Raw genomic sequence first — 25209 nt, forward strand, 5'->3', positions numbered from 1 at the left:
TAGATGAAGAAAACAAACTGATGATTACCAAAGGGAAAGAGGAGGGGGGGGAAATTGGGAATATGGGATTACCAGATCCACACTATAACACATAAAATAGATAAATGACAAAGATTTACTGTACAGCACAGGGAACTGGATTCAATATCTTGTAACAAACTGTAATAGAAAATAATTTTTAAAAGAACTTGAAAGAGAACAAAATATAGACATATACATACATTCATATGCATAACTGAATCACTTTGCTGTACATCTGAACCTAACACATTATAAATTGATTATAGTTCAATAAAAATCACAATGCACACTAAAAAACAAAACATACAGTCTGAACAGATAGAATAAGTATCAGAACCAGACTCGCACATGGAAGAAATGTTGAAATTTTGTGTAATGAAAACATTTTTTTAAATTTTTTTATTTCCCCAATTTTTTTTTCTACTGTACAGCATGGTGACCCAGTTACACATATATGCATATTCTTTTTTCTCCCATTATCATTGAAAACATATTTTAAACAGTTTATTCCTATGTGTTATTTCAACCACCTTACTCTTTTTTGGTCAGACTGGAATTTAAAACAACCGTGATTAAAAAGGGAGGGGCTCTAATGAAAACAGTGGACAACATGAAAGAACAGTTGGGTAGTATAAGGATAAAGATGGAACCTAAGAAAGAATCAAAAAGAAATGCTAGAAATCAAAAATTATGCCTTTGTGATAGGTTCATCAACGGACTGGACATAGCTGAGAAAAGAATCAGTAATCTTGAAGAAATGTCAATATAAAACCTCCAAGACTGAAATACAAAAAGGAATTTTAAAAAAAGGAATAGAATATCCAAGAACTTGTGGGAGTTACAAAAGGTATAACATACACATATTGGGAATACTAGAGGGTGAAAAAAGAGAAAATAAATATTCGCAATAATAATCATAGAGAATTTCCCAAAATTAATAACAGATATCACACCACAGACTCAGAAATCTCTGAGAACAATTAGGATAAATACAAAAAAAAAAAAAAAATCCCCGTCTAAGCATATCCTATTCAAACTGCAGAAAGTAAAATACGAAATTTTTGAAAGAAACCAAAGGAAAACAAATCTTCCTATTGGGCAGACAGGATATTAATTATATTGGGCTTATTTTCAGAAACCATGTAAGAGGTAAGAGAGTGTAGTGAAAAATGCCACCAATGAACTTATTTACAAACCTGAAATAGACTCACAGACATAGAAAACAAACTTGTGGAGGATAAATTAGGAGTTTGGGGTTAACATATACACACTATTCTATATAAAATAGATAACAAGGACCTTCTATATAGCACAGGGACCTATACTCAATATTATGTAATAACCTGTAAGGAAAAGGGCTCTGAAAAAGTGTATGTGTATATAAGTCTATCTATCTGTATGTACCTGAATCACTGCCATACACCTGACTTACCTGTGTGAGAGTCACTCTGCCATACACCTGAAACACAACACTGTAAATTAACCCAGGAATTTCTGCATGCTATGGGTGTGGCCCCCCCAAAAAAATCTTAATAAAGATGTTTTAGATCCAATCAAAGATGGTGGTTCTGAAATCAAAGTTTTAATGGATACTTTATATGAGAAGCTTGCTGAACACTCTCTTGCTGAAACAATCTATCCTTTTGGTTTCTGTGATCCTGACTTCCCTTCTCTCTTAGCTGCTTCTTCTCGATCTCCTTGTTGTGTTCCCTGTCTAACTCCTTCCTTACTCATCAACTTCTCTGGATGAGCTTGTGCCCTTCCACGGTTTCAGTACTACCCATATGTTACAGGACAAGCCTGTGGCTCATCTAATAGCATGTGGGTATGACTCCCAGACATCAAATTAATTGATTCTTGTTCCAGTTCCAAAGTAGAGTCCAGTAATGACTTAGCCTTGAAACTGTTGTTAGCCTTGAGAGACTGAGGACGATAAATTAGGTTTATACCTACAACTGTACTGCACAACTCTGAGCAGGATAGCTTACCCAGATGACCTGGTCCTTAGTAAACGAGATTGCAAGAAGAATTTCCCCAGCCTTGCATATACAGCACGCTGGGTCTATGAGGGTCACTAGGGTCTTTAGGTTTAATACAACACCTACTCACACATTATCCCCACTGTCCATTGTCCTACCACTCCCCTATTCCTGAACCTTGCCCCCATAAGATTTTGTAGGTCAACATGGTGACTCTTCCCAAATCCCCAGCATCTTTGATTCATCCACCCCAAACATACCTCATTTCCCTTCATTGAGAATGCCTGCTGCTCAGGCATCTAGTGATTTCCAGTCAGCATACGTCAAATACAAACAACGATCCATCATTTCTTCATTCACCAATATTTATTAAGCACCTACTATGCACCACACCGTGGTAGGCTCTGGGATGCAAGTGAAATATCACCCCTGCCCTCATGGAGCTTACGATCTAGAAGGGGAAACAGACTCTACACAGTGAATTAATACAAAAACATAGGCTGTGCTAGGTACCATATAGGATATAAACACTGACGTGATAGGGAACATCTACTTTTTAGATAGAATGGTCGAGGAAGGCCTCTCTGACAAGGTAGTTGAGAAGCTGGGCATGAAGCCTGGCTCCCCACTTACAAGCTACATGACCTTAGGCAAGTCAAATGAATCTGTTTCTACCTTAATTGGTAGAATCAAACCAAACTCAACAAATGCTCATTACTGTGAATGATCATGAAAACTCTTCAGCGACTTCTCGCTACTTTAAAAGCCTTTCATGATTTCTTACACACTTCTTTTAGTATTCCTTGGCAAATCTCTAGCTACTCTGAACACTGTCTTCTTTATCTGTGTGCTCCTACAGCACTCTGCTCTCCACTTTCACCGCTGCCTTGTTAATATCCCTGTTCGATTATCTCTGATCTGACTGGACTGCAGCTTTGGTGCAGGTAGTCACCTACTGTGAGTTCCAAGTGCCTAGCATCTCAAGTGTGTGATGACTCGAGACTTTTATATGCCAAAAGCAGAAGCAAAGATGGAAGACATGGAAGAAAGCGGGAAAGTCTTATGGAGGAAGGTGCTGAAGATAACAGAGGACACAGGAAGCAAAGGCTCATGTAGCTGAATAGGCCTTTTGACCCATTTCGACCCCTGAGACTGGAATGGGAGGATGAAGGTGCGCAAAAATGGAAAGAAATCATGCTCAAGTCCTGGACCTTCTGGTTGAATTAGGAAGCAAGATCATCTGCCGAGAAGGCTATGGTTTGAAAAGGAGTGGCAGGCTATAATCAAAAATACAACAAGTAAGTGTTGGCAAGAATGTGGAGAAAAGGGAACCCTCATGCGCTACTGGTAGGATTGTAAATTGGTGTTCCCAGTGGAAAAAAGTAAGGAGGTCTCCCACAAAATTAGAAAGCAGAACTACCACATGACCCAGCAATTCCACTTCTGGGTATTTACAAGGAAATAAAAACACTAAATTTGAAAAGATATGTGACACCAATGTTCCTTGTAGCATTATTTACAACAGCCAAAATATGGAAGCAACCTAAGTGCCCATCACCAGATGAATGGGTAAGGAAGACATGAATATATATACGACAAAGTATTATGCATATATATAACAAAGAAAGAAATCTTGCCACTTGTGATTAACATGGATGGATCTTGAGGGTATTATGCTAGATGAAATAAGCCAAAGACAAATATCCTATGATCTTGCTTATATGTGGACTCTAATAAAAAAATGAAAACAAAGTCACATAAAGAACAAATGGCTGGTCGTCAGAAGGGAGGGGCTAGGATGGGGAGAAGAAATGAGTGAAAGGAATTAAGAGCTATAAACCAGTTATAAAATAAGCCAGAGATGAAACATACAGTATAGGGAATGTGGTATTATTATAACAACTTTTTATGGGGACAAAAGGTTACAACACTTATCAGGATGATCATGTCATAATGTATGCAAATGTAAAAACATGTAGCACACCTGAAAGTAACAGAATATTGTAAATCAACTATATTTCAATTAGAAAAACAGGAGCAGTGATATTTGTATTAAATGATGAGAATAAGCAAAAGAACTATGCAATGCCCAAACAGCTGGTAAGTGACTCTGAGGACATGTTGAAGGCTGTGCTAATGAAAGAGCAGTTTAAGTCGGATGAGAGACACCAAGAAAACAGAAAGGGTTAAATAGTGGTAGGGAGTTTCAGTAGAAGAAAATGTCAGTGAGGTAAGAAAAAAATCTCACTGACCAGAATGTTGGATGGGTCATCCACCAGAACACTGAAGGTAAGAGAGAAGACTGAAAGAATTAGGACAGCAAAGTTGAGACACTTGATTCATCCAGCCATGAATCAAGAAGTGAGGCCCTTAGCAAATCAAAGGGAGTGATCAGGAGATTATTTGGTAGGAGTAGAGATAAGGGACAGTGTACCTTGGCATGGGCTGCAAAGGGGCAGATTTTTGTGAGAAGCTGTGGGAGAAATTAGAAATTACAACAGAAAGGAAGGGCAGCAACCACCAGCTCTTGAGATCCACAGAAGGAGAACAGAGCCCACACTGGTGAGAGCTACTGGCAATGCCAGGACTGCAGGTGGCTGCCACATTTGCTACGACAAAGCAGTTGAGAGAAATATGAAAAGACTGACAAAGCAGTCAAGCATGGTTAAAGAGAGAGTGTGGGCAGATAACTGGGAGTGACGAGAATACACACAGAAGGGAGACAAGTGAAGGTGAAAACGGAGGACAGGGGAAGCTTTAACTTCCTAAGGCGGCAGAAGAACAAGGATGAACTTCTTGGACATTTCCTTTCTGAAATCTCATGCTTACCATCAAACTCATTGTCCCCTCTAAATGACTCATGTCCACTCAGCCTCCTGTCTGTGTAACAGCATCATTATCCTGGTTAGCCAGGCTTTAGAAATGGACCCAGCCCTTATTACTCCTCTATCCATACAGACACTGAAGCTTAAGTCTTCCTTTGAGATGGCTCCAGTATCCGCTTCTTCCTTGAAATCAGTTTTGTTTCAGACTCCCGCGTCCCCTGCAAAATTAATCTGTTTTTTCCTTTGCAAAATGGAGACACTACTACCTTACTCTGAAGGACTGTGGTAAGGAATGTGGCATTTTTCTAAGGTTCTTAAGAAGCACAAAGTCTGTTTAGTAGGTAAGAATTTCTGATTTTTGAAAACTTGATAAGCCCTTTGAAGTATGGGACCAGATCTCTCATACTACTCTATTTCACATATACTTATGAAATGCACTGGATATTTGTTGAATAGTTTGATGTAGGCCAAAATAAGAAAGCATATTTTATAACAGAACAATACTCTTCTTCACATAAAAGAGTTGAGCTTTGAGAACTTAAAATTAAGGACGCCTTAATATTTATTTCAGAAAGAAAAAGCAGTTTGGGAGATAATGCAGCATACCAATCAAGAAAATAATACCTTGAGCGTCTGAAGATAGCAATCTGTTTTTCTTTCCTCATAAATGCCCTAAGAACACCAAAATGGGACTGGAAACGCAAAAAAATACAGAGTGAAAAAGCAAAGCTTGGCTCTGATTTTGTTGTTATTTTAGCCTTACCACTCTTCCAGTTTGGGGTGGACTGCCTTTGGCTCAGAAGATTCTACCGGCTTTGGGGAGCTCAGAAAGGCCAAAATGGACCCTATAGGAAGAGGAAAAAAAGAGAGCTGGCTACTTAGGGCTGGCCTGAGGCACAATGGTCTTAAAATAGAAAAGTCAAGATTTTCTAACTAAAAGTGGAAAATGTAGTATAACAATGGGCTACTTCAAAGCACCAACTGTGAAAAATCATTTGGCTAGCCTTATGTAGGTGTTTGGGGAACGTATCAGATAGATATATTTGAAATTGAGACATCCCAGAAAAATCTCTGCCAATTTCTCCAAATCAGTTACATCAGGGTCAGGTGGAGAGCCTTTTGCAGATGCCTGCATAGATATAAATGGCACATATTCTTGGAAAATATGGTTAGACAGTTCTTCCCATACCAAATGGGTGGAGTAGCATAAATTAGTAAAACCACTTTGAAAAGTGGTATGAATCAAAAAACTACGAAAGTATTTATACCCTTGACTCAGAAATTTCACCTCTAGGAATATATCCTAAGGAGATAATTTATGCACAATGACATGCACTGCAACACTGCATCCTGAGATGCAGCCTAAAATGTCCAACAGGGAAAGGTAAGAGGAATGCACATCCATACAACACAGTTTTTAATGACATAGGAATAATGCCTATAGATTGAGGGGAAAAAATGAAAGATACAAATTATACTGAGAATGAATAAAACTATGTAAAATCATACACAAATAGCAAAGAGACTGGCAAGAAATATGAAAAATATTAAAGTGCCTTTTTCAACTTTTCTTATTTGTCTAGATTTCCCACAATAAGCGTGTATTGCTAACAAAAACAGAAAAACAAAAACATTATTGAATCAGGCAAGCATTAAAGAAGAATGGGCATTTTTGTACAGCTTTATTTGTTTCTGCTAGGAACTGGAGCGTGGTTCCTAACAACAATGACAAAAAAGTGGGAGCATACAAACAGTCATTCATTTGACAGGAGCATCAGACTCTTTAAAAAGCAGAGAAATTATTAAATTTGTTTCCACAAGTTTCACCATATTCGTGAAGAACTGTAGCAGGAAAAGATGGTGAACCAGGTCCAGTCAATAATCACAATCTAAACAACAACTTCATCCATGCTCCCATGGATCTAGAGTCACAAAATACCTCACCAGACCCAAATCGAAATGGCGCACGGTTCTACATTTTCCAAGGTGAAAAAGATTAGGAAAATAAAACTGTTTTATCAGAAAAAAAAATGACACTTTTTTTACGCATTGTGGGGCTAGAGAGAAATGAAAAACAGACCTGAAGACTAATGCTTTGTAAAAATCAACTTTACTTGAAAAGGCAAAATATATCTAATAAATACTTTTTGAGCAGAAGACAAGCAGACAACTTGGTTACTAAATGATGGATGTCCAGGACGGGTCTGAATCCAAAGTCAGAATGGTCTCTGTTGAATATCATTCATCTAAAATTCAACATCTTACCTTTCTTCCAATTCCTTAAGATTCTACCCTGGGGAAACTTTGTACCAAGAGTTTCGGATCTCTTCATTTACATTCACAATCATTCACCTAATCATGGTGTTTTCATTCTGAATTTCCTGAAATACATCATCAAGTAAATGTCATATAACCTAAATTTACCTCTACTGTTTCATGTGGCCTGTATAATTATCCTACAACAGATGCCTAGTATTTATACCTTCTGGGCAGAAATGGAAACAAAATCCTACAGTGGCTCACCTAAGAGTCAGAAAGTTAGTAAATGTCAGCAGACCTTAAGCGTGAAGCTACACTCAGCACCAGTTACATTGTCAGGAGTTACCAAAGCAAGGAAATCTCTTAACATTTCTATGTGAATCAAGATGAAAATACAGGCTAAGTGTTCGTAGGAGACTAGTAGCTACAGTTTCTTTTCCTTAAACGTTATCAAGTCATTGTTAAAGATGTCACTCGCGGGCTGACATCTAAGTAACAGCTATAGATAACCTCCTCTGAAAACTGAATTATACTTGGTTGGGCAGATATCTGGGTTGTAAAAGAAACTGCTACAAAGTCAGGGTCTTAGTAAAAATATTTAGTGACCATACTAAAAAAAGGACAATGGCTTAAAAACCACGCTATTCCCATAGTGCCAAAAGCATAAAGAAAATTACTCACCTTCAAAGATACACAAAAGTCCCAATTTTAAAATTATAAACTTAAAAGCATATTTTTTAAAATGTTAGTCGCCTGTATGAGATAAATTAAAAATTTATGTGAAATGTATGTAAAGCACCAAAAATGAACAATAAAACTGTTCACATAAAATAGTGAAAAGGAAGCAAAGCACAACTATAAAAGCACAGAGGTATGAGTTACCAGAACCAAGTAAATAAACTAATTTCTATTAATTTGTTCATTTACTTTATAAAACTTTGTTGGTTAAATGGGGGGGAGGGGCTTTGAGAATCTAAAGGGTAACAAAATGGTAACAAATATACAGCATTTCTTTATTAACAAATTATACCACATAAATCAGGTTACTTTTTCTATTAGAGTTAACAGAACTTGCATCCTTATTGAGAGCAGCAACATCAAATTTTACTAGCAAGAAATTCTGCATCTGGACCAAAGGACTATAAAGTAGACTAAGAAGGTACAACTGGCAACTATGATGCAACTATTGGCAAGAAGATTCAGGTTTGTTTTCCATGTTTTTAATAAGCAGCTCTCCAAAAGGGATAATACATTAAGGGGAAGATTCAGCCAAAGGGATGACGTAGAAAATCATATGAAATGAGTCGGTACAAAATAGCACAGAGGCCATGAAAAACTGAGGTGTAGAAAACCAGTGACAAGTCAGCTCCCTGGAGTTGCACAAACCCTGAAGTAATGCATTCCCTTTCCTAACTGAAATTGGGAGGCTCTTCATCTGGCCACTTTCGTTGGAGAAATCAGATTAACCCATTTTAAAAAAACGACTGATTTTTAAAGTAGATATAGTTCGGGTAGAGAAAGCTAAACATTAGGGAACTATTAACTCCTTAAGAACTCAGAAATCATTCTGCGGCCAAATGAAGCAAAGGAAAATATTAACATTTGGATAAAAATGTTCCTCTAAGGGTACAACTCAAGTTTCCTACGAGATTTAAAATCAGATACTCAAGAGAGCTGTCTTCAAAGTGGGTTTCAGGCCCATCCTCTCCCATCCTTTCTTCCATTCAAACATTTCTGTTTTGTCCTTCACAGTTTTAGGAAAAAATTCTTTTTAAAAAAGGAAAAGGAAATTTGATGCCACCCCCTTCCCTTTGGTATTGTTTGTTAAATCTGAAAACCACCATTATGAGAAATATAAGATCTAACACATCTTTCCTTTGTCAGTGTTACTAAACGGAAAAGTTGCAAGGAAGATTTGTACATTTTTCTATAAAATAAAGGAGCAAAAGAAGTCTTCAGGAAGAAATTAGACTTTGTTATTCCCACTACTCCTAAATCTGTTCTTCGAAGCACTGCCACCAAGCTCTCAGTATTTCTGGACAGCATGAACAAAATTCTAACAAACATTCCAGCCACACCTCACTCCAAAAAATTTCATTCAACAGCTGCAGAGACTTTCTTTTATGAGAAGGTAAGCCCAGTTCATAGAAATCTCCTAAATGAGAAATGTACAATTACCAAAAATAACACACATTATGTCAGGGCAGTCGGTGATAGTGTTCTTCAGTACAATCACTTAACAAAGCACAACCAAATCCCAGAACCTCACTCTGCATTCATTAGCACACAGCATCAAATGTAAATGACACGGGTAAAAATGGGTAACACAAGGGCCATTTTTCTTGGATGGAATCAGGAAGGAAAGTGGAACTGCAGGAATAAAAGTGGAACGAACCCAAGCTTTGGCCACTTATCAAGACTTCATTACTTCAACGAAAGAGAACAAATCTCCATGGAACGGACTCATTCGGCAAACATTGTCTTTCCATATATTTTTTCCTTCACATCAGGTTTAACAAAGATTGCTGTCATTTTAGAACCACTGATTACATTCTTTTTAATTAGAAAAACGTTTACTTGAATATTTACATAATTTTATTGCTGTTTATTACAACAAAAAAATTAACTGATTTGTAGAATCCATCCAGTAACGTATGAAATTGAAATCCATCTCTCAAGAAGATACAGTTATGGCTGGATGTGTCTGATGCTCAGAGTACAGCAGGGATAAGAAAAATCCTTGCGTGTCATGTGGTTCTTGCTGCAGTCATCTGTGTTCATCTCTCGAAAGGCAAAAGAATCCATTTGACGTTTCAATAAATATCAAAGTAACTGTTACCAAAAAATAGCTTCCGCGGACCAGGGATCCAAGAAAGCAGCTTTGACGAATGATTCCTAGAATCGAGTGAGTCCTCCTTTTAGTCCAATGAGATGATGTCGGGAATGTTACTTCCACTGCTGGTTATGACCCCTGTCTCACTTCTGCTGCTGGATGAACTAACATGAGTAGTGCTTTCATGGGGGCTGGTGGTGGTGACAGACGTACTGCTTGCGGTTAAGGGTGAGGTGAGACTATCCAAAAACATAGGAGGACAGTACTGCTTGAAACAAACAATGATGCCGATGAGGAAGAGGCTACATTGATTTTAAATAAAGAGACTAGAAACTGTTAAGATATGCACAAGTGATAGCCACATATTTAAATATCAGTGAGATTTAAACATTTCTCAAAACTTCACATCTTTGGATGGAAGGTGACATGAATTTATTTTACATTACTTAGTGAGTGCAGCATATTCTTGATTCTCTCAAAATTTATAGAATTTGTTCATCAAATATGGAGGTACAAGTACAAAAATGGCAACAATAACTGAAATTATTTAAAACTGAATACTGGTCCCACAATCATGATTCATACTAAATATCAAAAAGAATTTGCTCAGTATTTACACCAGGTTTAAGCACACTGTAAAAGGCTAATACTTATTTCTAATGGTGTTAAGCAAAAATGCTAAAGCAAAATTCAGCAATTCTTTCAAAATTCAGTATTTACCAGACCCTTAAGGACTAATGTTAAGACTGATCAGTAGAAAAGCAGCATCTGACTCCTCTGTACATACATGTAGAAGACAGCATACATTCTAATACAGAGACCATGTGGGTGGGCGCTAACTTCCACAGGATGCTCAGAATGAGAATTCCCTCACTTGTTCACAGAACTTTGGAGTCAATCTTAAAAGAGATCTGTTCTAATCTAATCTTCCTTTGAGATGCTTGCTAGCACACCCTCGAGTGTTCATATTTCTGGTTTCTTTAACATCCTAGTTGCTGATTCTCAAACCAAGTCCAATCTGAGTTTAGTACTCCAATACTGACCAGAAGGAACAAAAAGAAACAGGAGCCAGAAGCCTTCTTATCACTGTGGAATATTTTTATGAGGGGAAACAACTGCACTGATTTTAGAGAGATAAGCGAGCTCCAGGATATACCACAAGAGAGACCCTAAGTTTGTGTTTAGATTGACTGTATGAAAGATCAGTAAGGATATCTGATCAATATTATCAATTCTATATATAATACAGCCTATAATCAAAGATACTAAGAACAGAAATTTAAAACTGAAGTTGTTGAGAGTACATGATCTTCAAAAAGACCATAAAATGGGAACAACAGCCCAGGTTTAAGGTTGCCAGTTAGTGAAGGAATAACAAGTAAAATTCAGGCTGCCTTTCAAAAAAGTAATTTAATGTTTAGGATGGACAACTGTCTTGGTTCACCAATAAAACAAATGCCAGGCACAAAGAGATTCAAGGAACATTGGTTAAGGGGGAGAAGTTCTTAAAGAACTTCTAAGAACCTCTAAAGAGAGTTAGTTACATTGCCAAGTCTTAACTTCTTTAAAGTTAAATCAATTTCTAATTTTCCACTAAAATTGAGGCAAGAATCTGGAAAAATCTCAGAAACTTAACATTTTATTTCTACTACCTCCCAGGCAGTTTTGGACCACCCAGTAGTAAAACAGTGTTCTTTTTCATTTATAAAATGAATGCTAGACACTACAGTCCTGCTATCAATAGCTTCTGTGCCTTGAAATCTTATAATACTCAGGTTGCAGCCAATTTATACCTAACTCTGTATCCTTTATGTGTAATTCCAACATATCTGCACAAGGAAGAAGTGAAACAAATCTAAGGATTCCAAAGGAAAACCGAAGGCACAACCTAACGCTTCATTTGGTTTATCAAACAAGGTAGCCTGATACCAAGCATACTAAATAGTCCCATAAAATTAAAATTCCCTTGGTTCCAAGATCTTTTTTTTTTTCAAAAAGGGTGGTTCACATAAACATCAGTAATGATTTAAGACTGAAGAATCTATTTCCTAGAAAATATATATAGATGTTTTGCTATAGAATCTACTGATGTATTAAATCAACTCAGGATGAGAAGAAACTCATTCTGTGCCCATGACATTGAGCCCGAATTTCCAGTGCTGTTTGTGTGATCAGATACATAGTGAAGCAAGACGCTAATACGAGACCTGTGGTTAGCTGATTCTGAGCAGCATACGAAGCCGCGGTCCATGGTTCTTCCTCCATCCCTCCCTACTCAACACTTCTCTCAAAGTCCTTCTCTTTTGCTTTCCCCTTCGCCTCTCCCATGCCTTTCTCCCCTCTGCTCTAGGCCTACTGGTGGATTCCATGCTTACTGAAAGGTCTTCGTGTTGGGACACAAAGATTCTAGAGTTCCTGACAGAGAAAACGGGGGCAATTTTAAAATACGGCATCTCCAAAATCTGAATCTGACTGCATTTAAAACCAAGGAAGAACCAAGCTAATGATGATACCGTCTGTTTAATCAGCTTCAGCTATTTTCCATGCACAGAATAAGTGTTTTACAAATTATCTCTAAAGTTTTACACTTCCAGCCATCTAGAACTGCGTCCCTTCATTTTAATCACTTAAATGCTTGTAAGAAATGCCAATTGATTATATTAATCTAAATAAAACATAATAAATATTCAGGTATTAAGGCCAATATAGTATAAACTGAAAAACAGCAATTTTATCCTTCCAAATAAAGTTGTGATTTATACTGTACTTCCTTTCCATCAATTTAAGTCACTGAGAGTTTACTGTCCTGATTTTATGCAACTGGTCATTTTTAGTTAGTATGACACAACCAACAATCAATACAAATTAGTTGCTTAAATTCAGGATACATACCTGGGGATCAACTGGAATAAGGGAAAGAAAATCCAAACCTAAAACAAAAATGTTCTGTTAATAGTTGTCTCATATTCTGGAGACAAGAATTATTTCCCAAAATCACTTTTTATTTATCGTTAAGTCATAAAACATCTGGGTTAAGTTCTTACCATTCTGCTGTACGGAAGGTCTATACCATGAATAGGACGTTTGAGGATGCTTAATGTGCATAAAACCTCAAGATGAACATATTTCCTGACAAAGCAACTGGAAAAACCACCTCCCAGAGACTTAAAGGGAGCAGTTCAAAATTTTTCAGATACATAGGACTAGTCAAAACAAATGTCCCCCTCTCATCACTTAGCAGAATGAGAAACAATAAATTGAAGAGATCATGATCTGGATTCAGATCACTAAAAAACACATAGACTCTTAAGATACTTCACATTTATTTTTTTTAGAAATACACCACATCGAGCTTTATCTAACACACCACTTCTTAGACAGACAGATGTCTATTTCACGGACAGCTCTCTATCCTCCTGTCCCCACAACAAGAGTAGTACACAGTTCAATGCTCTGCACAAAGCAAGCATTTAATAACTGCTACTCACAAGCTGAATCTTACCAAGGTTTACTGGGTTATGAGTTAATGCAGTTTTCTGAACCAGAGATCTGGGATTCTCCAATTACGCTTCAGAAACAGGAATGTTTGTCCAGTAATACCATTTTGAAATATTAAAAGTTGTAACAATAAAAAATAAAGAACTTGGGAGTTCCCACTGTGGTTCAGTGGTAACGAACCCAACTAGTATCCACAAGGATGCGTGTTTGATCTGTGGCCCTGCTAAGGGGTTTAAGGATCTGGCATGGATGTGAGCTGCAGTGTAGGTCACAGACGCAGTGTAGGTCACAGACAAGGCTTGGATCTGGCATTGCTGTGACGTAGGCTGGCAGCTACAGCTCCTATTCGACCCCTAGCCTGGGAACTTTCATACACTGCAGGTACAGCCCAAAAAAGACAAAAAATTAAAAAATAAAAACCTTCAGTTCTGTAAAGTCTAGCAATAAACTTCTAGGTCAGGTCCCTAAGACCTGTATGACTAAATTGCAAAACATCAAAAAAAATAAAAATCACATACTAGGTATAGGTTATGAATTTTATATGCTGGTCCTCATGTCACCTCAAATATAACAATCATGCAGAGTGTAGACTGTTACTCTAAATAGAGACTATTAGTGGGAAATGATAATTAAAATTTTTAATAATGAGTATGAATAATTTATAAATCAAAATATTAAAGTATATTTATTCCCTTATAATCGCTAAGGGTATAATAGAAGTACACAGCAAGTAATACAAGATATAGCACCAATCATCTGAAAGAAATCACTAAATTTCTAAAGCATTATTGAAAATTGCTGGTATGACTTTTCAGTTCACATGCCTGTCACTAGGCTGTATGATACAGCGAGGTCTGAGCCAACACACTGGACAAAGAAAAACACAACCACGTTTTCCAAGGAATTCCCTATTGAACTGATAGTAATTAGGTGACATCTCAATAAGCAGAATTTTTCTTCACATTAATGATACTGTCTGATAAATCCTGTTTCAGCTGAACAGTAATTCAAAATTTGTCTAATCCTTATAGTATCTTCTCAGAGTTTTATAAATTATTCAATATTTCTATTGACTAACTCACAAAAATAATTTACTGTCATGTCATTTAATTCATTGGCTTAATTTTATTAATTTTGCCTCAAAAGGTACATTTTTCTTTATATAATATCTTGTTTTTAATAGTTTACTTAATTTTATACACTCACTTTTAATGTTTGTCAAATCTCTAAAGCCAGTTTTGCTGTATTTCCCTGGGCTAGGGGTCCAATCGGAGCTACAGCTGCCAGCCTACGCCACAGCCACAGCAACACAGGATCCGAGCTGCATCTGCGACCTACACCACAGCTCACGGCAATGCCAGATCCTTGGCTCACTGAGCAAGACCAGGGATTGACCCCACAACCTCATGGTTCCTAGTTGGATTCGTTTCTGCTGTGCCACAACGGGAACTCCCCAACCACTCATTTTCTAAATGTCTATTCCCATTTAATAACTTCAATTTAAATAAATACACAGGCTTGATATAATTTTCAAACTGTTTCTGCAGTTCTGGCACTGGAAGCTGTCTATCGAGGTGCCAAGTTTCTCCATATTTTCATTCTTTCAACTCCCAGCTCTTCAGTTGTACTGTAATTCTAATCATTATTTCACATGTGCTAGTAGTTACACACTCTATTGCTAACATATTTTGAGAAATTTACTTGATCTATACCTTTTGACACCTCATCCAGGGATAAATGAATACGGTGACTTACATACTGCCACAATAAAATACCTATAAATTTCCCCAAAGTTTTGGTTGAAACCTACTGTCTCCTGAGCATTACAGAGATGTTGTCCACACAAAATTCAGTAATGTTGTAATGTATATATTTCTTACTGAAACCATTTCTTCTCAAATAGTAACAATGAAGTTTGATAGAGAATTTCAGGTGTTATCCCTTCTATTAAAAAAACTATTATCAACATCTTATGATTCTACTTTCTAAGTATAAGCTATTAAAACTCATACATGAGATAGATGGAAGTTTCATGAATGGTGATTAAATGTCACTGTCTTATTTTGCAAGTTTGGTAGAATGCTTTTTTTCTCAAGTCACTGTAAGTTTCAAAAGCAACGATATGTTGTATTGACATATTTTTAGGCCCTCCTAAGGATGTCATGGTTGAAATCCCCAATTATCTTTAACTGAAAAGCAAGTAGTGTTAAAAATTCTGATGACATATTCTAAATGTGGTTTATAAATATTGATAAAATTGTAGTTTTTAGATTTTAAATACTTCATGTGAAACTGACTTTATGTCTTATTAATGAATAACACATTTTCCTTACTTGAGCCATCAACTTTAACAAAACATAAGCGCTACATGATTAAATATGTAAATGTTTCGCACTTTGAAATTTTAATGACACAACTTTTGAGCACCACTCGCACCTGACAATATGGCACGAGCAATAATAAGGCAGTCATATTTTTTTCGTGAAATAATCAAGCTGTTTTCCATTCCATAAATACAAATTATCTGTTTTATTTTGCATTCACTGTTGAACAGTATCAGAAGATGATCCGAGCTGCAGTTCATTATTAATATCATTTCTTCTTCGTCCTCCTGCAGATTCAGAAGATTCATGTTTATGATGTTTAAAAGGAATGTTAAGAAATGTATTAAAAGTCTGTCATCTCTCCATTCTTGGTGTTCTATTTAAGATTTTATTATAAATTATTAAATTTATAAATATAAAAACTGTACAGTATGACTAATTACATTAAAATTATGCACAAAAAAACCCCAAAGTAATTACTAATTATAAAAGAGCACACTAACCATACAAAACCAAAATAAAAACTAAACTATTAAGATACATTAACTGCCACATAATTCATAGGTGACAATAAACTGGTAAATCTTTTAAAGTACAGGAGATTCTATTCTATTCAGTTTATCAACTGATAAGAAAGCATCTCAATATTTTAGTAATCAGTCCCTATACTGGCTTAAATTAGCTAAATATCAGCCTTGGATATTATAATGTCTTAGTTCCCTAATATCAGCTTGAAATATATTTTATGAAATACACAGTTAACATTTTACTGCATTTTCTCAAATCTGCAAATTTTATAACATCTCATTTTATGCCCCAAATTTTAAATAATAGAAATTCTCTGAAATTAAAAATTCATCCAAACTCACATAATTTGAAAAGTTCGAAAAAGCGATTTGTACATTGTATCTATTTTACTGCTAAATGGCCAGAATCAGTTAGTAAACAGAGACTGTTCATTATTTTTTTTTAGGATTAATTTTTTTTTTTTTTTTGGTCGCATTTCTGGCACGTGGAAGTTCCTGGGCCAGGGACTGAACCTGTGCCACAACAGCGACTCAAGCCACAGCAGTGACAATGTTGAATCCTTAATCTACCAAGCCACAGACGAACTCCCCAGGATTAATTTTTTTTTCCTTTTTAGGGCTACATGTGCAGCACATGGAAGTTTCATGGCTAGGGGTCAAACCGGAGCTTCAGCTGCCAGCCTATGCCACAGCAACACCAGATCCTTAACCTACTGGTGAGGTCAGGGATCGAACCTGCATCCTCATGGATACTAGTCGGGTTCGTTACTGCTGAGCCACAATGGGAACTCCCCAGGATTAACTTTTAATTCACGATCTTTAGGAAACAAATCCTTCTGGAATGCTTGTTTGTAACACATATTAAAATGACATGAAAACTCTTCAACTTCATTTAAAAGTAACCATGGTTAAAGCAAAACATGGCAGTTAAGAATTCACACTCTATGAGTTTCCAACTTTCTTATGGATCATGAAACCTCATCTGCATCTCAGCATCAAGCTTTGTATCAACAAATACTTTATAACTGGTGCTAGCTGGGTTAACAAACAATTTTTTAAAACACCAATTCCCAAAGTACATATGGAATAAAGATATTTAAGAAGCAAAAAGTATTCAACATTTTTTTGATGGATACTATTTTTAGTCTATTTTTTCCTATTAAATTTTTTTCAAACTGAGTAAATTCTGAACAAATTTCAAGTGACAAAATTACACGGGGCCAGAGTACACAGCTATCATCAGTTTTAACAACAGATTTTGCTCAATTGAATACATACTGTGTTTAAAATAAAGACTTTACTAAGAGGGGGCAAGAAGAATAGATCAATAACAGGAAGGGGTAACTGTATTCCAATAAAAAGGCCCTTCAGAGAGAAGGGACGTCATAAATTTAATCAGTCACTGGCTCTAACCTGCTCAAATGACAATGACAAAAAAAAAAAAGTCTGCAAACAATGGCAATGGAGGGAGGGGAATAAGAGGGAGGGAATGAAAAGCTTAAATTGTATAATATGGCCTTGCTTGCATAAGTCTTGGTACTAAGGTGATTCAAGCAGCCTTGACGTTTTTAACTGTTTAAAACGTCATATATAAAAGATATATAATACACATATATAAAAGATATCCCTAAATATTAAGCAGTGCTGTAGGGAAAGAGCAGGCAGACCCTACTTTTAGAGGGTAAAGCTAGGAGGCAACACTGGCCTCAGAGTACACCAGTATAACCTGAAGTTGTGATGGGCCACCAAGAAGTGTTGGGCAAAGTATGAGAAAATAATCTCCCAAACCCATGAAGTTGCCATGATAAATAAACCAAGAACAAGTCTCTGAGTACAAATTCTCTACAAGGGAGAACATAGTCTATACAATTTTCCTATTTTCCTACTATATATCCTCTCATCCAGAATCTATAGATTGCTCTATGGTTAAAAAGACAGGAACTGAATGTGCTGTACTGAAAACAGATACTATCTTTAAGTGAACCCTTCAAATTTCCTGAGCATTTCTATTCAAAATATTTCAATCATATTTGCACCACAAATTAAGATAAAAAATAAATGATACAACTTGATAAAAACCGAAACAACACTTCACATACCTGGCAAATCTGATGACATGCTTGATATTGGCGTGTGGTGGAATGGTACTGAGTAGTCTGTTAATGAAGGCGGAATAGCAGCAGGATCAACCGAAGTCACACTGGGCACCCTTACAGAAGATGGCTGATACATGAGAACCCTGTTTTAAATAGCACGGGAAATTACAAATAATCTGGCTGTTAGTTCACAGGAGAGAAGGGGTGTACCACTGGGCATTCTCAGTCGTAAGTTCACTAGGTTTCAAACAACTCCAGGGTAGCTACCTACTACACAGGACTCCACCCCACTCTCCTCTTTCCTAACAGTCTTCACTTTAACATGAACATACATTGGCTCTCAACAGCAGCTGTGATGTTAGAAAAAGGTGGCATTAAAACATAATGTACAGCGCTGGAGTACTACATAAAACTCTAACCCACGAATGCATGAGATTAGTAGTCTCATATATAAAGAAATTTAGAAATAAAATAGAAGACTCCTAAGATTTGATATACATCAGGGTACCTTTATGAGTGAAGCTACTTTAGCTCAACCATGATTTCTTCCATTCTAACATGAATGGTATTAATTATCAGCAATCTTCTCTGGGAATCACCTGAGCAAAGACAGCCAGTTCTAAAGCCAGCCAGCCTGATAACAGCAGGCAGCAAGCAGAAATTAGAATAAGATGATTACTCCAGATTTAAGACATAATATCCAGAAATAAAAACACTGGCTACCACGTTAACACCTGCTTTTCCAAAAGGGCTTACGACTTTGAAATTAGCTGTTCATGCTACTAAAAATACAAATTAAATACACTTAAGATATACTTCATAATTGGTATTTTTATATACGTATATATGTATATACTACATATATATACATATATAACAACTCTAAATTTCAAGAAGCACTATAATTAAACATATTTTTTAAAAAGTTTAGGGGAAAAATGATTTTATATTCTTCCTACTTAATTTTTCATTTTATCTTAGCCCAGGGTAAACAATTAGAAGTTCTCAAGAAAACATCTTGAATATATTACAAAAAACTAAGCAACATTATGGATCCTACGACTGACAGTAGCCATCTTTTTGTCTGACATCTTAGCGAGGCTGCTCTCCCAGCTTTGTGATGCCTGCCCAAGGATGGCAAGGAAAAGAAAGATGCCGGAAAGTCAGCCGAGAAAGACAAAGACCCAGTGAACAGGTCTGGGGGCAAGGCCAAAAAGAAGTGGTCCAAAGGCAAAATCTGGGACAAGCTCAATAACCTAGTCTTGTCTGATAAAGCCATGTAAGACAAACTTTGTACGCAAGTTTCCAACTCCAATAAGCTTATAACCCCAGCTGTTGTCTCTGAGAAACTGAAGAGCCATGGGTCCCTGGCCAGGGCAGCCCTTCAGTAGCTTCTTAGTAAAGGACTCATTAAACTGGTTTCGAAGCACAGAGTTCAAGAAATTTACACCAAAACCAGCAAAGGTGAAGATGCCCCAGCTATCAGTAAAGATGCATAAACAGATCCCACCATGTACACTTTGAAAAATAAAAAATAAGGGGTGGGGGGAGACAGGGACACAGGGGACATAAGGGTCAGCATTCCAGAGCACTACTGCTAGCTTAATGAGAGAAGCAGAGACCTCTGTATATGGAAGGGACCACAACAAGGATGAAGTACAACTTAAACTTTAAGTACAAACTTAAAGCAGAACCATCAAAGCTAGACTGAGATGACAAGTAGGTCCTCTAGATGTTCTTTCCTGTGGTTGAAATTTTCCTGTTATTGCTCAGATTATTAAATACTAATAATAAGAAATGATATATTTGCATGACATCCTCCATACTCTAAACTGACAAAACTATTTCATGACCTCAATTTAAATCTCAAACCATTTAAATAATTACACTCTATTTAGTCACTGGAGGCCCTCTAAAAACTAGTCTGCATTATGACATGAGGATCTTGTCATTCTGAACTATTCTGTACCATTTGTCAAAAGTAGAGATGCCACTGGAAACACAAAATATGAAGTCATCTTCAGTGGACATGCATGGCTGTATTGGCAACTGTCAGTCTCAAAAAAGTAGATAAATAACATAGGTCAGAGTTCAGAAATCTTAAACTGATCCACTTGGGAGGCACAGGAAATATGTCTGAGACATAAGCCTAGTATTTCAAAACACATTTTCCAGACATAGATGACGACAGAAAAAAAGAGCGACCAGGTTTGGTTAGAATCAGGAGGTTTCTTGGCCTCCAATGTTACCTGTCCGACCTAAAACCACAAAGGTGGACTCCAAATGGGGAAAGAGAAACCCTGAGATGAGATCAAATAAGTATACTGTATTAATGCACGTCGTCTTCTGGAGATTTGAAGACACTGGGCCTCTACAAGGATGAAAGAACAGGGAATTACCACAACTGTTTTCAAATTAGACATGATCCTAACTCCCACATAAGGATGTGTATCCAAAATCAGGGGATGGGGCACAGGCAGTAGGAAGGAGAAAGAGATTAACTGGCATGTGTCAGTGCTAAAGAGGGGTTTAAAAAGCAGCTCTCAGGAGTTCCCTGGTGATCTAGTGGCTACAACTCAGCACTTTCACTGCTGTAGCCCAGGGTTCAATCCCTGATCTGGGACCTGAGATACAGCATCAAGTCATTACACGTTGTGGCCAAAAATAAATAAATTATATATATATATATATATATATATATATTTTAAAGCAGCTCTGATTATTCTGGCTGCCTCATCATATTAATATATCTTAATCATATATACATATTTTTCAGAGGCAAGTTTTTGAAGAACTATACACACACAATATACACACACACATATGACTTCATTTATTTTAAAAAAAGTGAGAAGTACATTTAATCTCACTTTTCCTCTGACACTTAAAGAAACAAAAAAAATTTTCAGGTTTGCAAGAAAAAGACAATAGCTACCTTCCTCCTGCTGCCCTCCTTCTCCTCCTTTGGTATCTCACACTGGAGACTATCTTTTGTCTTAATCCTGAATGAACCCTTCAACCTAGATCAGATTTACAGAGAACAGCAAGCCTCACTTTCTTACCATGGCCCCTCTACTTACATCTGTAGGGGAGAAAGCTCAATGTCCCCACACATGTATGTCACCACAGTAACACCTAACCATTGCCCACCTTCTGTTCTCATAACATTAAACTCTGAATGATTAAATAACTATTCCTTGTTTCTCCAATATAAAACACTGTCATAGCATGTGAAAATATCATATAGTTAGCATAGGTCAATTCCTATTACCTAAACTTTGCAACCATTAACACAAATTCAACTTTCAGTTAGGATCATCTGGTAGCAGACTGCTGTTTTAATCAGAATCTTCACAAGGACCACATTCAGAAAGGTAAAAGATTCTAATGCCTACACAAAAAAACAGATCTATTTGTAGATATGGAATAACATGGAGAAATGCAAACAGCTATGTCTGGTAGAACTGTGTGTATAAAAATGTGATGCTATAATAAATCATTTTTAAAAGCTTTTAATATTTGTTACTCCCTCCTCACAGGACTGGCAAATACACACACAGGCATATGTATGTGTACATATATAAATTTTCATAGCTTTATCCGTAATGTCACGGCAAAAAGTTGAACTGCTGTTAGACAGCAAATATTAGTATTCTGGATTGTGTGCTGAATCCATCATACTTGTCTGAAAATTTGTTAACTCAAATTTTTATCCACAAACCTGAAATTTACTGAATGTTCCCACTTTCTGATCTTAAAAAATATTAAGAAGATTCAATTTTGCTACCAATTCCTAAAGATTCTTTATCTGTCTCTAATCTTTTGTTTCCTGTCTTTGGAATGTCTCTTTGTTAATGACAAAGCAATGATTCAATTTCCAAAAAATTAGGTAGGGGATATCTTATTGAAAATTATCCTTTAATGCAGAAAAACATCCTAAGTTTTCTAAAAGTCTTAGATTAAGGTGTAAGTTTCTTCTGATAGGGTATGCAAGAAAAAAGGCTAGACTTACCATCAAAGTGTTAACAGTGGTTTTTTTCTAGGAAGAATGCTTTTTAATTCCTGGTGCTTTGTAAAACTGTTTATAAGATTGATTTTTCTTTTCTTCCTAAGACAATACCTCTTAAAAAAAAACAAAAAACAAAAAAACCTGCTTACCTGATTTTTTTGAACTGTAACTTTTTTCTCATTTGCTAACTATCACTGACCAAGAAGTCCTACATCAGACTTAGACCTCAGGGAAAAAAAACATAAAAATTCTAGATGTTGACACAAAAGAGAGGATTTGACAAGAATGACCAGGAACAAAGCCAGAAAAGAATAAAGAGGTGGAGGGGATTACAGAAATGACATAACCGTAGCATGAGTCTCCAGTGAGACAGGAGACTCTTAAGACAGAAAATATGATGTTAGTACAAAACATCAACTTTCCTAGTGATCGGAAAACTCAATGGAAATTTTTCCATTTTTCATTCACTGGACTTGGATCTGCCAAATATTATAACAAAGAATAAACCTAACCCAGTTTATCAATGACTCCCTTTCAAGAACTACAAGATAACTATCCCATATTCTCTTCTCCTGGCTTAACAGCTTCAATCCTTAGACCCGTTCATCCACCAGGCTACAGTTTCCACTATTCACCATCCTGCTCCCCTCCTCTGGCTGCAATCATTCATTAATACCCTTGACAATCGGCTCTGACTAAAATGGTCTAAGTGAAAGCTCTCTAGCCTAGAATGGAATAAAACTGGCATTAGTATGTATCCTAGACACTGCTTCTTTTATTAATGCAGTCTAAGAACAAATCAGCTTGAGTAGTGAATGCTTCAAACCATTAAGTGAATTCTGACATTTCAAAGAATTTCCATGAGGAATGGCCATTAATTTACTGAATGCCTGTCCAGCATCTATTACAATGTCCATATACAGTCATCCCTCAGTACCCACGGATCTCCCCTCCACTCCACCCCCTCCCCATGGATACCAAAACCCACTGATGCTCAAGTCCCTATATAAAATAGTGTGGTGTTTGCATGTCCTCCCATATACTTTAAATTATCTCTAGATTACCTTATACTTTGTAGTATCTAATACAAGTTAATATGAAAATAGTTGCTGGCAGCAAACAGCAAATTCAAATTTTGCTGTTTGGAACTTAAAATCTGCCCCTCCCAATCCCCAAATACCTGTGATGATCCATGATTGCTTGAATCCACGGACAGGGAGGGCTGACTAGTTGTCCTATGACAAGATTCATTTTACCAATGTACTTCCCAATAATAAAGCAACTTGGTGGTACTGGGTGCCATTTTAATACACAGTTAAACAAGTTCCTAAGACTGAATTCAGAATTTTCATTGGTCTTCCTAATGTGAGCCTGTTTCATATTAGTTTTTCTGTTTGGCTATGAATGTGTAAGTCTAGTTTTGGTATTAAGAGTTACGCTGACTTCATGGAATTAGCGGGGTACCTGAAATTTAGACTTTTTAAACCAAAACTGTCATTATGTTGCTGGTTTAGTCATAAATTTCTACTTTATACTCACAATGGTAGTTGTTGTTTTCTTTTTAACTTAGGTGAGGAGACTTTCATCTGTGTCTATGATAGCTGATCAGCGGGGTGAACTATTCTGATTCCTCTACATGTTTGAAGTCATTTCAGATTGTCCCTTAATGTACACGCCATTCCTCCAGTTTTGAGTCCTGATAAAAACGTGCTAAATAACATAAAGAGGGTAGATCCTACGGCAAGTCAAAGATCATGGCAATTCATCAGTCTATTCCATTCTGCATGACCCTTCAACCTGGCATGAATCCATCTAACTGTAACACTGTGGAATCCATCTTTTCCCAGCATCTTCTAAAGGGCATCATTAGAGAGGAAAATCTGGAAATACCACATCTGAGTATTCAGTCCTGTAAGTTTCCAGTAAACATTTCAAAACTATATTTTCATTTTTTATCACTTAAATTCTGTAAGCGCCAATGAAACTGTATGAAACAATGATCAGCATCCCGGGGGAAAACACCCACCTGAGATACCTATTTCATTTTCTGTTCCACTAAAACAAAACATGTAAATCACATCTGGAAATCTAAGTATTTTATACAGTGAAGAAGGCAGCACAAAAAGTTTGACTCTCCTGGTTTCAAAAGTAACTATAAAAAAGCATGTTGCAAAAGTACACAGAAAATATAAATCCACCTGTATAAAATGTCTAGAATTATAGAGAGGAAAAAAAGATCCATGGTTGCATAGATTTGGGGTGTGCATGGGGATTAACTGCATACAAACATGAGAGACGTTTACTGGGTATTGAGAATATTCTACAACTGAATTGTTATGATTGTATAACTCCATGAATTTACTAAAATCACTGAACTGTGCAATTGAATACTAAGACAGAGGAACTTCATGGTATATAAATTATACCCGAATAAAGCCATCAGAGAAAACAAATGCACTGAGAGGCCAGAAAGCCAAGACTGGCACACCCAAGTTTGAAACACTAAGCTCATAGGATGTAAAAAGAGCCCTCTGCTACTTTCCTGCAGATTCCAAAATCTCTAACTGCTAAACACCCAAACCTGTCACTTACTATAGGTCAGCAACACCTTCTGCCAGATGAACAATAAATAAATGCTAGACTGCATTTACTTGCCCATATTTTGCCCTGGGGAGTGTGAGAAAGGAAGGCAATTGGTTTTTAATGAGAAAATGACCATGTGCCTGACACTGAGGCTAAACTCTTTCATTATCTCATTGAAACCTGAATATAATCTTATGAGGTAGGTGTCATTTAACCCCATTTTACAGAACAGGAAAAAGAGACTCAAACAAGCTA

The 25209-nt window shown here is 36.6% G+C and overlaps 1 protein-coding gene across 5 annotated transcripts in view; it reads right to left on the reverse strand.

The window, feature by feature from the left end:
• Nucleotides 1–6477: 6477 nt before the first annotated feature.
• Nucleotides 6478–25209, reverse strand: part of PIAS2 (protein inhibitor of activated STAT 2) — a 100966-nt gene continuing 82234 nt past the window's right edge. For 3 of the 5 annotated variants that reach the window (XM_047764209.1, XM_047764218.1, XM_047764212.1), the window contains 3 exons: nt 18366–18505; nt 12810–12847; nt 6478–10182 (listed from right to left, as the gene is read on the reverse strand). In XM_047764209.1, the coding sequence (XP_047620165.1) occupies nt 10003–10182; nt 12810–12847; nt 18366–18505 (358 nt within the window). In that variant the 3' untranslated portion in view covers nt 6478–10002. Of the gene's footprint in view, nt 10220–12809; nt 12848–15925; nt 16027–18365; nt 18506–25209 lie in introns of those variants that run through there. The other 2 variants (XM_047764216.1, XM_047764221.1) reach the window with 2 other exon arrangements.

The sequence above is a fragment of the Phacochoerus africanus genome, chromosome 2, assembly GCF_016906955.1.
Source record: "Phacochoerus africanus isolate WHEZ1 chromosome 2, ROS_Pafr_v1, whole genome shotgun sequence".
NCBI lineage: Eukaryota > Metazoa > Chordata > Mammalia > Artiodactyla > Suidae > Phacochoerus > Phacochoerus africanus.